General features: G+C 41.8%; 1 protein-coding gene across 2 annotated transcripts in view; it reads right to left on the bottom strand.

The window, feature by feature from the left end:
* RP1 (RP1 axonemal microtubule associated) overlaps positions 1 to 17193 on the bottom strand; it is a 612495-nt gene that overhangs the window by 95726 nt on the left and 499576 nt on the right. For both annotated transcript variants that reach the window (XM_077492703.1, XM_077492704.1), the window contains exons 47-48: positions 15276 to 15402; positions 12881 to 13029 (exon numbers count right to left, since the gene is read on the bottom strand). In XM_077492703.1, the coding sequence (XP_077348829.1) occupies positions 12881 to 13029; positions 15276 to 15402 (276 nt within the window). The remainder of the gene's footprint in view (positions 1 to 12880; positions 13030 to 15275; positions 15403 to 17193) is intronic.

Genomic DNA, 17193 nt, shown 5'->3' with positions numbered 1-17193 from the left:
TGGGCGTTCGCGTCAAAATTCGAGTGACGCGCGCGCGGACCATAATGCACTGCGTTGGCGCAGTGCATTGCTGCCCGATGATTGGCCAAGCATGCACTGTGACCCCGCATGCTTGGCCAATCGCAGCGCCGGCAGCGAGGAGAGCCATGATTGGCCACAGGCATCATGCCTGTGGCCAATCATAGCTCAGGCTGTGTAGTGCACGCCCCACACTATATAAGGCCGCCTTTGAGGCGGCTTCGTGTAGTGTGTTACTTAGCATCTGAAGCAGTGGGTGTTCTGTGTACCTTCAACACAGTACACACCAATCGTTTTTGGCTGATTTCCTATCTTGCTGCTGTGTAGTGGTTGTTGTCTGTGCCCTGACTGCAGTATACACCACTATATTCACCTCACCTATATAGCTAGTGATCTAGCTTTAACCACTTAACAACTGCCCATTGCCGATTAACGGCTTCAGGGCGGTTGTTTAACTCTGAGAGGCCGTTAATTAACGGCCTCCCAGAATTCTGCTCTCGCGTGCCCCGAGGTGTGCGCACTCGAGAGCATCCGTGACCGCCGGGTCCACAGGACCCGGCGCATCACGGATCACGGTAAACGGCCGCTCATAGCGGCCGTTTACCACGTGATTGCTCCGTCAAATGACGGAGTGATCACTTGGAAACAAACCGGCGTCATGTTATGACGCCGGTTCCTCCCTCCCCTCTCTGTACCGATCGGTACAGCGGAGGGGAAAGAGATCGGTGTCAGCAGCGATGTGGGCTGCATCTGCAGTGCCCACATCGCTGCTCACCGAATTTAACCCCTCAATTCCCTGCCAATACTCTGCAATACCAGTGCATACTCTGCAGTACCCTGCCATTACTCTGCAGTACCCCGCCATTACTCTGCAGTACCCCGCCATTACTCTGCAGTGCAGTACCCTGCCATTACTCTGCAGTACCCTGCCATTACTCTGCAGTACCCCCCATTACTCTGCAGTAACCCCCATTACTCTGCAGTAACCCCCATTACTCTGCAGTACCCCCCAATACTCTGCAGTACCCCCCAATACTCTGCAGTACCCTGCCATTACTCTGCAGTACCCCCCATTACTCTGCAGTAACCCCCATTACTCTGCAGTAACCCCCATTACTCTGCAGTACCCCCCATTACTCTGCAGTAACCCCCATTACTCTGCAGTAACCCCCATTACTCTGCAGTACCCCCCAATACTCTGCAGTACCCGCCATTACTCTGCAGTACCCGCCATTACTCTGCAGTACCCCCAATACTCTGCAGTACCCTGCCATTACTCTGTAGTACCCTGCCATTACTCTGCAGTACCCCCCATTACTCTGCAGTAACCCCCATTACTCTGCAGTAACCCCCATTACTCTGCAGTACCCCCCAATACTCTGCAGTACCCCCCAATACTCTGCAGTACCCTGCCATTACTCTGCAGTACCCCCCATTACTCTGCAGTAACCCCCATTACTCTGCAGTAACCCCCATTACTCTGCAGTACCCCCCATTACTCTGCAGTAACCCCCATTACTCTGCAGTAACCCCCATTACTCTGCAGTACCCCCCAATACTCTGCAGTACCCGCCATTACTCTGCAGTACCCGCCATTACTCTGCAGTACCCCCAATACTCTGCAGTACCCTGCCATTACTCTGTAGTACCCCCCAATACTCTGCAGTACCCTGCTATTACTCTGTAGTACCCCGCCAATACCCCGCTAATACTCTGTAATACCCTGCCATAAATTGCCATACCCAGCCATACTCAGAGATACCCAGCCATACTCGGTGATACCCTGAAATACCCAGCCATAGATGCCCCCCACCCCTCACCGCCCTCCGGTGCTTCTACCAACTCGCCAGTACGATCAAAGCCAGAATCTTTTTTTTATTTTTTATTTCAGGCTTCCCAGCCTAGAGGTGAGATGTGGGGTCATATTGACCCCCCAGATTTCACTGTAAAGAGGACCTGTCACCCCATATTCCTATTACAAGGGATGTTTACATTTCTTGTAATAGGAATAAAAGTGATCAAAAATATATTTTTGGGGAAAAACATGTCAAACTAAAATAAATAAAGTAAAATGAACAATAAAAAAATAAAATAAAAATTAAAGCGCCCATGTCCCCATGTGCTCGCATGTGCCACACATGTGAGGTATCGCCGAGAATGTTAGAGCGAGAGCAATAATTCTAGTCCTAGACCTCCTCTGCAACTCAAAACATGTAACCAGTAAAAAAAAAATTAAAGCGTAGCCTATGGGGATTTTTTAAGTAGCGACGTTTGGCGCCATTCCACGGGCATGTGCAATTTTGAAGAGTGACATGTTTGATATCTATTTACTCAGCATAACTTCATCTTTCACTTTATGCAAACATTGGGCTAACAAGTGGTTAATAATAGAGCTTGCAGTCAATAGTGTTAGGAGATAGTGCGTGCTGTCTGCGTGCTCTGTACCCAGTACATACCGCTATAATATAGGGCAGGCCCCTACTTTCAAACATCCAACTTACAAACATCTCCTACTTGCAAACGGAAGGAGACAGCAGCAAGTGAGATGAAAAAAGACGGATGGCAAAACAAATTATACAGGGGTGATAACCCTTCCCTATGTTTTCCAAAAAGCTTAAAGATAGTTTTTTTGACTGGAGCTACACTTTAAAAATGTACCGGTTGAAAATGACAAACAGATTCAACTTAACACAACAAACCTACACAGTCCCTGTCTTGTTTGCACCGCCTGTATACTGCTGTTCTGAGTATATAGGGCCTGGGGGCCACACGCATTTCCTTTTTTTAATATGGGTACAGGGTTCCCCTTAATATGCGTACAAGACCCAAATAGGCTGGTAATGGGCAGGGAGGGCTACCCATGCCATGTTTCTCAATGATTTTCAACCATATTGCAGGAACCAGATATAACATTAAAACCGCAAGCAGTTTTAAATGGTGTTATTTCCGTTTAATGTCATTGTGCAGGGACTGTTCTAAACACGGGAAACACGTGGCACTTCACAGGCATACTACAGACACCCCCCAGGCACCATATTTAAAGCAATATTTCACTTTTTTTTTTCACTTTAATCGTCATTAAAATCAGTGTTCCCGCCAAAACTGCAGTTTTTAAAACTTTTTTTTGCAGTGACCCATGTCCCCTGAGGCAGGAGGCAGGTCCCCAAACCCTTTTTAGGACACTATCTTGCATATTAGCCGTTAAAATTAGCACTTTCCAATTCGAACGTTCGAGTCCCATAGACTTCAATGGGGTTCTAACGTTCGTACCGAACGCGGGGGTCGTTCGCAAGTTCTGGTGCGAACCGAACCGGGGGGTGTTCGGCTCATCCCTACTCTCTATCTCAGTGGTGGTGTCAGTGCTCTCTATCACGGTGCTGGTGTCAGTGCTCTCTATCATGGTGCTGGTGTCAGTGCTCTCTATCTCGGTGCTGGTGTGGTCTCAGTGCTCTCACAGTGCTGGTGTCCGTGTTCTCTATCACGGTGCTGGTGTCAGTGCTCTCTATCTTGGTGCGGGTGTCAGTGCTCTCTATCTCGGTGCTGGTGTCAGTGCTCTCTATCACGGTGCTGGTGTCAGTGCTCTCTATCTCGGTGCTGGTATCAGTGCTCAGTCTCTATCGCGGTGCTGGTTTCAGACAGTGAGGGAGATAGCAGCGGAGAAGCCAATCAGCAGACAGTGCCAGCACCATGGCGGAGGATCAGCACTGGACTGGCACCTCCGGACCACCGCAGTGGAGCCCTGCATAGGTGGGGGTAAGGGCCAGGCAGAGAGAGGGGTCAGGGGCTCAAGCACAGGTTGGCACACTGGGACACTGGCACAGGACTGCACTGCCCTGACTGTGGCACTGATCATCTCTTGCACCCCCTTCATAGCCTGGCCTGACCTTGCCTCTCCTCCATGGCCTTCATGCGCTCCTGAATTGTCAAAATTTCATAGATAAAAAAAGAATGCTTGTCGTTGTCGATCCCAGATTCACTTAATACTTTTGTAATGTCAGCGTCCATGCTGTGTGACTATGTGTGCACAGGTAGTAAGTATTTTGTGGCTGAAAATATGAACTGGAGGTTTTTAAGTTTCCCTGCCATTAAAGTCAATGGGGTCTGCTGCGAACCTTGCGGTTCGAAAAACTTTTGGCCGCGTTCGCGGTTCGCGTTCACGAAACTTCCCGCCAGAAGTTCGTCCATCACTAAACAGGGGCATGATATTACAATTTTTGAAATAATATTTAACAGCAGGACAAGTTCCTGCGCCCTACAAGAGTACAAGAGTAACTGTGCGGGGTTACCATCTTCTGCCACCACCAACACCTAAGGCCCAATTTAGTATATAGTGCAGTCCGTATAGTATATATACTGTAGTTCAGATTATATAGCGCAGTCCGTATAGTATATATACTGCAGTTCAGAGTATATAGTGCAGTCAGTGTAGAATATATAATACAGTGCAGGGTATATAGTGCAGTGTACAATATATAATATAGTGTATTGAAGTGGTTAAGGGGAGCCCTATGACAACATTAAGAAAGAAATGGCATGGGTTCCCCCATCCATACCAGGCCCTTTAGGTCTGGTATGGATTTTGGGGGGACCCCCATGCCATTTAAAAAAAAAAATAATCCATACCAGACCCGAAGGGCCTGGTATGGACTGGGGGGCCCCACGCTGTTGGTTTTCAATAATTTTTTTATGTATATTGCCGGGATCTGGCAATACATTACAGCCGCAAGCAATTTTAAATAAAAAAATATTTTAGAAATGTCATGGGGGGGGGGGGGGCTGTTATAAACATGGGGAAATGCGCTAATTTACAGGCAGACTAAGGGGACCCCCCAGGCACAATATTTAAAGGAATATTTCATTTTTATCGTTTCACTTTAAGCATTCTTAAAATTACTGCTCCAGAAAAATGGGCATTTTGCATTGATACATGTCCTCTGGGGCAGGATTCGGGTCCTCAAACACTTTTTATGGCAATTGCATATAAGCCTTTAAAATGAGCACTTTGTAAAGTCCCATAGACTTTAACATTGTTCGCATGTTTGCACAAATTTTTTGTCTGTTCGTAAGTTCTGGTGTGAACCGAACCGGGGGGTGTTTGACTCATCTCTGTTAACCGCTTACTGACCGGCTCATGCCGATATACGTCGGCAGAAGGGTATTTACCTGTACGTTGCCCTTTAAGAATCGGTTTGCGGGCGCACGCTCACCGCAACCTCCATGAGTGGTCTCATGGACTCGATGTCCCCGGGTATACCCGCGATTGTCTCACGGAGAGGAACAACGGGGAAATGCTGATGTAAACAAGCATTTCCCCATTCTGCCTAGTGACAGGACACTGATTACAGCTCCCTGTAATCAGGAGCAGTGATCAGTGTCGTGTCACACATAGCCCCTCCCTCCACAGTTAGAATCACTCCCTATGATACAGTTAACCACTACAGTGCCACCTAGTGGTTAACCCTTTCACTGCCAGTCCCATTTACACAGTAATCAATGTATTTTTAATCGCGCTGATCGCTGTATAAATGAATGGTCCCAAAATAGCACCAAAAGTGTCTGCTCTGTCTGCCATAATGTTGCAGTCATGATAAAAATCACTGATCGCTGCCATTACTAGTACAAATTTTTTTTTTTTTTTTTTTATAAAAATGGCATAAAACTATGCCCTATTAGCAAAAAGTAAAAAATAATGCAGTTTTTTCAAAATTTTAGTTTTTTTGTTTATAGCACAAAAAATGAAAAACCACAGAGGTGATCAAATACCACCAAAAGAAAGCTCTATTTGTGAGGAAAAAAGGACGTCAATTTTGTTTGGGAGCCAGTTTGTCAGTTAAAGCGACACAGTACCGAATCACAAAAAACGCTCTGGTCTTTTGCCAGCCAAATGGTCTGGGGCTTAAGTGGTTAACCACTACTCTCTGAATCCTGTCTTTTAGCTTGTTTTCTATCCATTTACAAATTGATATTTCCAAGCCTGTAGACTTTACCTTACAAATGAGTCGTGTGTGGGGAACTGTGTCAAACGCTTTTGCAAAATCCAGCTATACCATGTCCACAGACACCCCTCTGTCTAAGGTTTCACTTATTTCCTCACAAAAAGAAATCAGGTTTGTTTGACAACTTCTGTCTTTCATGAATCCATGCTGTCTGTTGCTTAAAATATTTTTTTTCCAGCAAGAACTCTCTGTGGTCTTTTATTAAACTCTCCAGTAACTTCCCGACTATAGAAGTTAAACTAACAGGTCTATAGTAACTTGGTAAAGACTTTTTCAATATAGGCACCACATTGGCCCTGCGCCAATCCACTGGTACCATTCTAGTCATTAACGATTTTCTAAATATTAGAAACAATGGACTTGAAATGACAAGACCTCAATTTTTTTAGGATTTGTGGGTCGATGCCATCTCGTCCAAGTGCTTTATCCACCTTTATTCTGTCTAAATATATCTGGGCGACACCACGTTTGAGCCATTGTGGATCATTTGGGGCTGTGTCACTACCACCCCCATTTTGGACTTTAGCTCCCCATGCTCCTTTGTACGCACAGAAGTGAAGAAAGTATTTAATACATTTGCCTTCTCTTTGTCCCCAGTCACCCACTCTAGGTTATTTTGTAAAAAGCCTACATGCTCAGACATGACCTTTTTACGTTTAATATATTTGAAGAATTTTTGGGGGTTTCTATTATATTCTTTGTGACATTTAAACAATGATAGCATTCCTTCATGTTTATATTTTTTAAAAGCTCTTTTTTTTTCTTTTATTATTTATTGCCATTTTAACTTTGGTTGTAAGCCTCATAGGATAAGAACCAACAAGCCAAGCTCTCCCCACACAGATGGAATACTAACCAGCATGGATGACACTGTAACAGTACCTTGGCAAGCGATGGGATATAAACAAGCTGTATAGAGCAGTGCTGCGGTGGCCGACTGGGCTCCTCATGTGCATAGCAAACTCCACTGTGAAAGGGGAGAAGATGAGTGCAGAGCTGGGTGAATGGAGCAGACCGTCGGGCTGTGAGCATTGGTGGTAGGCGGCAGGACAGCCCCTTGGGGGAGAAGAGCTGTGTGCACTGCTACGTGGACCAGCAGGTGGAAGCATCTGAGCGTGATATCATCTGCTTGGGGAAACACAGATCCAAAATGAGGCTTGGTGCATGGGAGTGTAGATGAAGTGCAAGCCAATAGAGAGGCGGCAGAGGTGGTGGCAACATGTTTCGGGGCCCTTCTTCAAGTCATCGCAATAATGGCTGTGTGCGTTCAGAACATATGAGTGTGTTTTTTCCTAAACGCAAGTAGCATTTGGAACAGCATCCAGGCATACACGGTCACTATGTATTTCAGCAAGTCATGCTTCTTTCTTTACAAGTGACAATAGTGAGCAGCAATCACAGGGCCAGGGCCAGAGGTAGTATCCATGATTATATAGCAGTCTTCTCAGAAGCACCTTGATGCATTTCGCACTAATATACTTACTCATAAGTAAGCACGTTAGTGTGACACATCAAGGTGCTTCTGAGATGACTGCTATATAATATTTTATAATAATAAACTCTTATTAGATTCAGAAGATCCTTTGGTATGAGACCATCTTCATTTTCTATCCTAATAGGTTATGTTCTTTGTTCCAGGTAGAAGACTTGCCATACATATGTGTTTGGCAGCTCAGGGTTATAGTAATGGTTTTATGCATCTAAGTTTATAATCTGCATATTAACAATGTGGTAAGGCACAGTTTTATACACTGCTAATATGATTAAAAAGCAGGAGATGATATACAACAGGCTGGCTTATATTTCAAGTGAGACAAATTGGCCAGCTTGGCAAACTCCAGGCAAATTAAGTATTATGATGGGAATTAGGCCCAAATTATTTACTGTAGAATGCAATTACCATCATCTCAAATTCTCTATCTCGGCTGATTAAAAGACATGAGTATTCTATATTCCTGGAACCCATGACTTAGGATGTTGCAGCTGTTTGTGTCTAATTTTGCATGTTGCCAGCATAATGATAACATTTGATAAAATAAATGTTAGAATAAATGTTAGAATCTGAATAATTCTCTGAAACTGAGAAACATTAATCTTCTTTTTAATCATGATAAGTAATTGCAGTAACTTTCTTGCTGGAAAAATATATATTTAACCAACATACAGCATGGATTTGTGAAAGACAGAAGGTGTTAGACAAATCTGATTTCTTTTTATAAGGAGGTAAGTAAAACCTTGGACAGAGGGGTGGTTGTGGACGTGGTATACCTGGATTTTGCAAAAGCGTTTGACACAGTTCCCCACACGCGGCTAATATATAAGGTAAAGTCTACATGCCTCTAAAATCAGTTTGTAGATGGATAGAAAACTGGCTAAAAGACAGAATTCAGAGAGTAGTGGTTAATGATTCTTACTCTGAATGGTCTAAGGTTATCAGGGGTGTACCCCAAGGTTCAGTGTTGGGACTCTTATGCCCCATACACATGGTCGGAAATTCAGACGGAAAAAGTCCAATCGGTTTATGTTGTCGGAAAATCCGATCGTGTGTGGGCTCTATTGGACTTTTGAGAGCTGGATCTAAAATTTTCCAACAACAAAATCCAATCAGACTTTTTCCGATCGTGTGTAGAGAATTCTGACGGACAAAGTGCCCCGCATGCACAGAATAAACTACGAAATGAAAGCTATTGGCCACTGGCCTCTTTATAGTCCCATCATACGTGATTTACGTCACTTCCTTCTGAACTATCGGATTTTCCGTCAACTTTGTCCGACCGCGTGTATGCAACACAAGTTTCGGCCAAAATCCATCGGAAAAAATCCAACAGATTTTGTGGTCAGAATGTCCGACCGTGTGTACAGGGCATTTGTTTTTAATATATTTATAAATTATATAGGATCTGGGATTAAAAGATTTCAGTCTTTGAAGATGACACAAAGCTATGCAGTGGAAACACATCCAACATACAAGCCAACCTCAATGCACTGTTTAATTGGGCAACTATGTCGCAAATGAGGTTCAATGTTTAGAAATGTAAAGTTATGCACTTGGGGGCTAAGAATATGCATGCATCATACATACTAGGTGGAGTACAACTGGGGGAATCAATGGTGGAGAAGGATCTTGGGGTTTTGGTAGATCACAAGCTCAATAATAGCATGCAATGCCAAGCTGCAGTTTCCAAAACAAGCAAAATCCTCTCTTGTATTAAGAGAGGTATGGACTCCAAGGGAGAGAGAGAGATTTCATTTTCACCCTGTACAAATCATTAGTAAGACCCCATCTGGAATATTCAGTTCAGTTTTGGGCTAGTGTTCACAAAAAGGATATTGGGGACCTGGAGAGTGCAGAGAAGGGCAACCAAACTGATAAGAGACATAGAGGAGCTCAGCTATGAGGATAGATTAGAGGAACTTCATTTATTCTCTCTTGAGAAGAGGAGATGACGGGGATATGATCAACATATATAAATACATTCACTTTAATGTCACCACAGAGCACAAGGGAGCACTCTTTACGTCTAGATGTAAGGAAATGTAATCTCCAAATACGGAAAGGCTTCTTCACAGTACACACGGTCGGAGATTCCGCCGGAATGTGTCCGATCGGACCGTTTTGTTGGATATTCCGACTGTGTGTGGTCTACATCGGACTGTATCCGACGGACCAAGTTTTCCAACTTGTTGGTAAAATTTTCCGACAAAATGCTCCGATCTGACATACTCTGATCATGTGTAGAGAATTCCGATCGGACAAAGTGCCACGCATGCTCAGATCAAATTCCTACACCAAAGCTATTGGCTACTAGCGTGAACGTAGTCCAGTCGTAACGAAATAACATAATCACGTCGGATTTTCCGACAACTTTGTCCGACCGTGTGTATGCAACAGTTTCGGACAAAATCTGACGTATTTGGTTGTCGGAATCTCGGACCGTGTGTACAAGGGCTAAGAGCTGTGAAAATGTGGAATCAGTAGACTCCCTCAAGAGTTGGTTCTGTACACCTCAGTAGATTGCTTTAAAAAAGGTATGGATTCTTTCCTAAATGTACATAATATAACAAGGATACTAGCATTTATAGGTAACGTTGATCCAGGGAACATCTGATTGCCTCTTGGGGGTTTAGGAAGGAATTTTTTCCCCTACTGGAACAAATTGGATCATCCTTTACTGGGGTTTTTTTGCCTTCCTCTGGATCAACTGTGGGTATGAGATTGTGTATATATTGGATTGCAAAAAAAAATTTTTTTTTCCCTTTAAATTGGTGACTTGTGACTTGTATCTTTTTTCAACCAGACAAACTATGTGACTTTTGTCTGCATGTATAAATTCTAGATGTGTCATAATGTAAAGCAACATTAAATTAACAGTACCATTTATCATAAGAATGCAGTCTTTGGGCACCCGTCTAGAGACTGTGCCTAGACCTAAAAGGAGCATCATGGGGGAATGATGTTATCAGTCTGCTCTATGATAGGGTCCAAGGACTTGTGCACACCATCATATTGCAGTAACTTGCTGTAAAATGTGTGTTACCATGCGTTGCATGCAGCGCAGTGAAATATGTTGTGATGCCATTCACTGTAAACTCCACTTGCATTGTAATGCACCACATGCACAAATGTTAACGATCTGTGCATTGTTGTGGAGCTTTGGGAATGCATTCAAAATAAATAGGCTGCTTAACCACTTTCCGACTGGCTCACACTGATATACGTTGGCAGAATGGCTCTCCTGCGCAAACTGACGTACCTGTACGTTAGTCCATAAAAGCAGGATAGCAGGCGCATACCTGCCCACCGCTATGTAAACAGGACAGCGATCTACTGCTCCCATTGACCGGGAGCAGTGATCTCTGTCATGTTTCAGTAAGCCCATCTCCCCTACAGTTGAAACACACTTAACCCCTTGATCACCCCTTAGTCACCCCTTGTAATTTTTACATTGATCAATGCATTACCAGTAAAAACAATAAATATAAATAAAAGTCCCTAAATCCCTAAATCGATCCTGTAGTTTGTAAACTTTTAAGCAAACCAATCAATATATGCCTATTGCAATTATTTTGTACCAAAAATATGTAAAAGAATATATATCAGCCTAAACTGATGAATACATTTGTTTTTATTTATATATATATATATATATATATATATATATATAAAAACCTAAAAAATACAGCGCTGTTCCTATGTAAACTTAATGTGAAGTAATGAAACAAAAAAAAAAAAAAAAAAAAATTGTGAATTATAAACGCAGCAGCAGCTTTAACCGTGAGATACCCACAATTCAAATAATTATTCCCAAATAAGCTGCGCTATACTGATCCGATAAATGCTATGTGAAGCAAATGAGTGAATAAATAAAGCATGAAATCAAAAAATATTAACAAAGTGCAGACAGGGAAATGCATATACTAATGTTCAAATATTAGTCCATCATCCCATCAACAAAAAACGTTTTGCTTGTAATCTCCAACGTGTTTTAAACACACCACACCGATATAGGAAAAGTGTCATCAGAGTTTGCAGGAAAAAAGAGGACTTCCACCACCAACACTACTGCCGCTTACCAGCTACACTGATCCCATCTCAGAGACCAGATATCGCCAAATCAAAAACGCTTCCTCTGAGTCAGGACTGCATGGAGGGTGTATCCTCTTTAAGCGCTTGGTTCAAATGGTTAGAAGAATCCTACGGCCACACCGCTTATTCCAATGGTTAGAAAAATCCTACGGCCACACCGCTCATTGCCCAGCACATATAATAACGAAAGGAATCGCCATAGTGTGATATAGTCACGAAATTTAATATAATAAAAAAGATTGCACTTACATCAAGTAGAAAAAACTTTGCTTTGTAAAACAAACAAATTCGCCGGCCGGCTTAGTAACGCTGCCCGTCGCTTCCGGGTCCAGCGTAGATCGCGGTGACGTCAGTACGTCGCTCCTCTTCTAACCATTTGAACCAAGCGCTTAAAGAGGATACACCCTCCATGCAGTCCTGACTCAGAGGAAGCGTTTTTGATTTGGCGATATCTGGTCTCTGAGATGGGATCAGTGTAGCTGGTAAGCGGCAGTAGTGTTGGTGGTGGAAGTCCTCTTTTTTCCTGCAAACTCTGATGACACTTTTCCTATATCGGTGTGGTGTGTTTAAAACACGTTGGAGATTACAAGCAAAACGTTTTTTGTTGATGGGATGATGGACTAATATTTGAACATTAGTATATGCATTTCCCTGTCTGCACTTTGTTAATATTTTTTGATTTCATGCTTTATTTATTCACTCATTTGCTTCACATAGCATTTATCGGATCAGTATAGCGCAGCTTATTTGGGAATAATATATATATATATATACATTTTTTGGATATTATAGCAAAAAGTAAAAAATATTGAATTTTTTTCAAAATTGTTGCTCTTTTTTTGTTTATAGCGCAAAAAATAAAAACCACGGAGCTGATCAAATACCACCAAAAGAAAGCTCTATTTGTGGGAAAAAAAGGACGTTAATTTTGTTTGGGTAAAGCATCACACGGCCGCGCAATTGTCAGCTAAAATGACACAGTGCCGTATCACAAAAAATGCTTTGGTCATTAAGGGGGTAAATTCTTCTGGGACTGAAGTGGTTAAAGTAAACTGGTCGCTTTGCCGTACATGGAAAGTTCACTTTAAGCCTTCATCAACATATCAACAGAAGTAATATAGAGCAACGGGTAATTTTATTGTCTTTGTTCCAATACTTTGTGTAATGGTGATACTAATGGAAGAGTACAAATAAGTATGCAACAGCATTCATGTCATAAAATAAAAACTAGCACTTACAAACACTTGATATAAAAGCTTAATAAACATATAAATCCTACCTTTTCTTTGGAAGACAAATCTTTCTTTTTACAAATGAGCTTTCTTTTCCCAGTGTTGCCCAACGTTCCATCCAATGTGATGAACAGTACTGTATCTGTAACTGGCTTTGGTATTTGAGTAAAACTAATATACAGGCCATAAGACTTCACTGCAAGTAAGAACGAACAGGTGATCAGCATTGTGTTTTAAAATGCTGCATATTCTGAAAATATTTAAATTATATTTATTGGTTAAACAGTTTTCATATTTCGTTTTACTTTATACAAAATTATATAAAACGTGTATGCACTTTTTAAAAATAATATTGAAGCACTGATGATAATGTCATAGGTACTTATATAGGAAATAAATAGGAGGAATATAAAAAAATAAAAAAATGTTTTTATTTTTTTTATCGTTTATTACCTGTACTTGCAATAGTAAAAAAAATGTTTTGCTTTAATCTTAAAGTAATTTTAAACAATCACCTTGTAAAACAACCTATTCAGTTTAAAACTGAAATGAAAGGCAAAACATTTTGTGTATGAATATAAAATAAAATGATAAATATCCTTTTTAACCTAGTTTATAAGCGATCACATTCCCTCTGTTGCCTTTGTACTCAGCTGCCTTATGCCCCGTACACACGGTCGGACATTCCAACGACAAAATCCGTTGGATTTTTTCCGACGGATTTTGCCCCAAACTTGTCTTGCACAAAGTTGTCGGAAAATCCGATCGTTCAGAAAGAGGTGACTTAAACCCCGTACGACGGGACTATAAAGAGGGTGGTAGCCAATAGCTTTCGTCTTGTAATTTATTCTGAGCATGAGTGGCACTTTGTCCGTCGGAATTGTCTACACACGATCGGAATTTAAACAATCGGATTTTGTTTAACTTTGTGTGTCGGAAATTCCAATGGAAAAAGTCTGATGGAGTCCACACACAATCAGATTTTCCGACAACATGATCCGATCACACATTTTCCGTCGGAAAGTCCAAATCGTGTGTACAGGGCATAAGAGCTGGGGGAGGAGAAGCAGCAGTACACTGAACTTTCCAGTGAATGGCTGTGGGGGGGGGGGGCTTGTCAGGGTAAGTTACTGGAGGAAAGCAAGCTGAGTTCCCAACATAGCTAGGGAACTGATCATGCTCTGCTCTCCTGCTTAGTGTGGTCAGTTTCTATTAGGAAAGCAGAGGGACTGGCAGGATCACCAGGAATTTCACACAAAGGAAGCAATTTAAAGAGAACAGGATACTTTCTCATACAAGTACATGGTACAGCAGGCACATATTAGGAATATGAAATGTTAGGGTAAAAGACACTTTAAGTGTTTGTGTAGTTCTCTTAACACTTCTTTTCAAAGCAGTGACAGGAATACTGGCCTATGCTCTAGGGAAGGATGTTTAGATGAGTTGTGAAGAACAGGGTGTGTTAGTACAGTCCAAGCCTGGAAGATCATTTGCGCCTTTCTTGCCTCTTTTCCTTAAACTCCCCAGATGCATGAAAACTGTTTACAGAGAAGGCTTGTAAGATCACACACTAGGGAACACAATTAACCCCTTGATCGCCCCTAGTGTTAACCCCTTCCCTGCCAGTGACATTTTTACAGTAATCAATGCATTTTTATAGCACTGATCGCTGTAAAAATTCCAGTGGTCCCAAAAATGTGTCAAAATTGTCCGACGTGTCCACCATAATGTCGCATTCCCAATAAAAATTGCAGCTTGCCGCCATTACTAGTAAAAAATAAAAAACAATCAATATACTCTTATTGCTATTTTTTTAACCAACAATATGTAGAAGAATACATATCAGCCTAAACTGAGGAAAAAAATAGTTTTGTATATATTTTTGGGGGATATTTATTATAACATAAAGTAAGAAATATTGTGTTTTTTTTGTCAAAATTGTCGCTCTTTTTTGGTTTATAACGCAAAAAATAAAAACCGCAGAGGTGATCAAATACCAACAAAAGAAAGCTCTATTTGTGGGAAAAAAAAGAAGTCAATTTTGTTTGGGTGCAACGCCGCATGACCGCACGATGTTCAGTTAAAGCGACGCAGTGCCGAATCGCAAAAAGTGCTCTGGTCAGTAACGGGGTAAAATCTTCCGCGGCTGAAGCGGTTAAATCTTTTGATACAATGATGTTCTGTACATACTGCATTCTCCTCTAACTTTTCAGGTTGATAGTTGTCTAAATAACAAAACATTTGAGCTGAAAATTAACGAAGACCATTTTGAAGCATGCAATAAGCTGCTAAAGATTGTTCCTAATTGTCATGAACCACCTGAGTATGGATGACTATATGTGTTCCAGATCAGGCCACCTACAACCTAGAAAAGGGAATCCTCTGGGACCTGGTCTGCATGATTATTGGACATTTTATAATGTAAATAAAAAAATAACGAACTTGTTAACAGAGGACCAGATGAATTCAAAACTGGAAGTTCCGCAACTAATTTGTTTAATTTGCTACTGAACATTTGAAGAAATGGAAATTCCAAAATCTTGCCACTCTGTTGGTGTTCTAGTCTCACCTAAAAAAAAGAAACACAATCCAAACATTAATAAACCATTCAGAAATGTTAACAATTACTGTACTAGATAATCTAGCTTATGATGCACTACTCACCTATGGTAATAGTTGATGGGACATCTATATACACCTCCAAATCTCTTTGAGTCTAGACAATGTTGAAGCTATAGAGTAATCCCCCAAAACATGTTGGCTCTTTTATTCTATTGAGTACCCAATAAAAGATCACTCTGCACTGAGTCCATATTGGTCTCTATACATCAGGAATAATAACTTGACAAGAGTTCTAACCCTGATTGACCATAACCCATTACAACCAATGAGAAAACAGTGGTCTAGTTACACAGTTAACTGAAATGTTATTGACTGCTATGCATTTAGTGCACTGGATTATTATTATTACTGTGGATTATGATTTTAATTTTTTTCACTGAAAAAGCTTGTAGGTGTTTGTAGGTGTTACCACATAGAGCAAGTCCCTCTTTTGATGTAGGTAGGACACCTCTTTAATTTTATAAGCTATAAAATATGGTACAAAGAAAAAATTTGAACAGTATTACGACATCCACTTCATACCAGCTCACATAGGACCAATTACAGTGGTGTGAAAAAGTGTTTGCCCCCTTCCTCATTTCCTGTTCCTTTGCATGTTTGTCACACTTAAGTGTTTCGGAACATCAAACCAATTTAAACAATAGTCAAAGACAACACAAGTAAACACAAAATGCAATTTGTAAATGAAGGTGTTTATTATTAAAGGTGAAAAAAAATCCAAACCATCATGGCCCTGTGTGAAAAAGTGATTGCCCCCTAAACCTAATAACGTTGGGCCACCCTCAGCAGCAACAACTGCAACCAAGCGTTTGCGATAACGTGCAATGAGGCTTTTACAGCGTCCTGGAGGAATTTTGGCCCACTCATCTTTGCAGAATTGTCCTAATTCAGTTACATTAGAGGGTTTTCGAGCATGAATGGCCTTTTTAAGGTCATACCACAACATCTCAATAGGATTCAGGTCAGGACTTTGGCTAGGCCACTCCAAAGTCTTCATTTTGTTTTTCTTCAGCCATTCGGTGGTGGACTTGCTGGTGTGTTTAGGATCATTGTCCTGCTGCAGAACCCAAGTTCGTTTCAGCTTGAGTACACGAACAGATGGTCGGACATTCTCCTTCAGGATCTCTTGGTAGACAGCAGAATTCATAGTTCCTTTTATCACGGCAAGTCTTCCAGGTCCTGAAGCAGCAAAACAGCCCCAGACCATCACACTACCACCACCATATTTTACTGTTGGTATAATGTTCTTTTTATGAAATGCAGTGTTCCTTCTACGCCAGATATACTTGGACACACACTTTCCAAAGAGTTCCACTTTTGTCTCATCGGTCCACAGAATGTTGTCCCAAAAGTCTTGGGGATCATCAAGATGTGTTGTGGAGAAATTGAGACGAGCTTTGATGTTCTTTTTGCTCAGCAGTGGTTTTCTCCTTGGAACTCTGCCATGCAGGCCATTTTTGCCCAGTCTTTTCCTGATGGTGGAGGCATGAACGCTGACCTTAACTGAGGCAAGTGAGGCCTGCAGTTCCTTGGACGTTGTTGTGGGGTCTTTTGTGACCTCTTGGATGAGTCGTCGCTGCGCTCTTGGGGTAATTTTGGGCGGCCGGCCACTCCTGGGAAGGTTCACCACTGTTCCATGTCTTCACCATTTGTGGATAATGGCTCTCACTGTGGTTTGCTGGATTCCCAAAGCTTTGGAAATGGCTTTATAACCCTTTCCAGACTGATAGATCTCAAT

Source organism: Lithobates pipiens, unplaced genomic scaffold (assembly GCF_037356315.1).
Source record: "Lithobates pipiens isolate NorthernLeopardFrog02 unplaced genomic scaffold, aLitPip1_a1.2 Scaffold_19, whole genome shotgun sequence".
Classification (NCBI taxonomy): domain Eukaryota; kingdom Metazoa; phylum Chordata; class Amphibia; order Anura; family Ranidae; genus Lithobates; species Lithobates pipiens.
The sequence above is the reverse complement of the archived record's forward strand: the minus strand, read 5'-3'. Positions and strand labels throughout refer to the sequence as shown.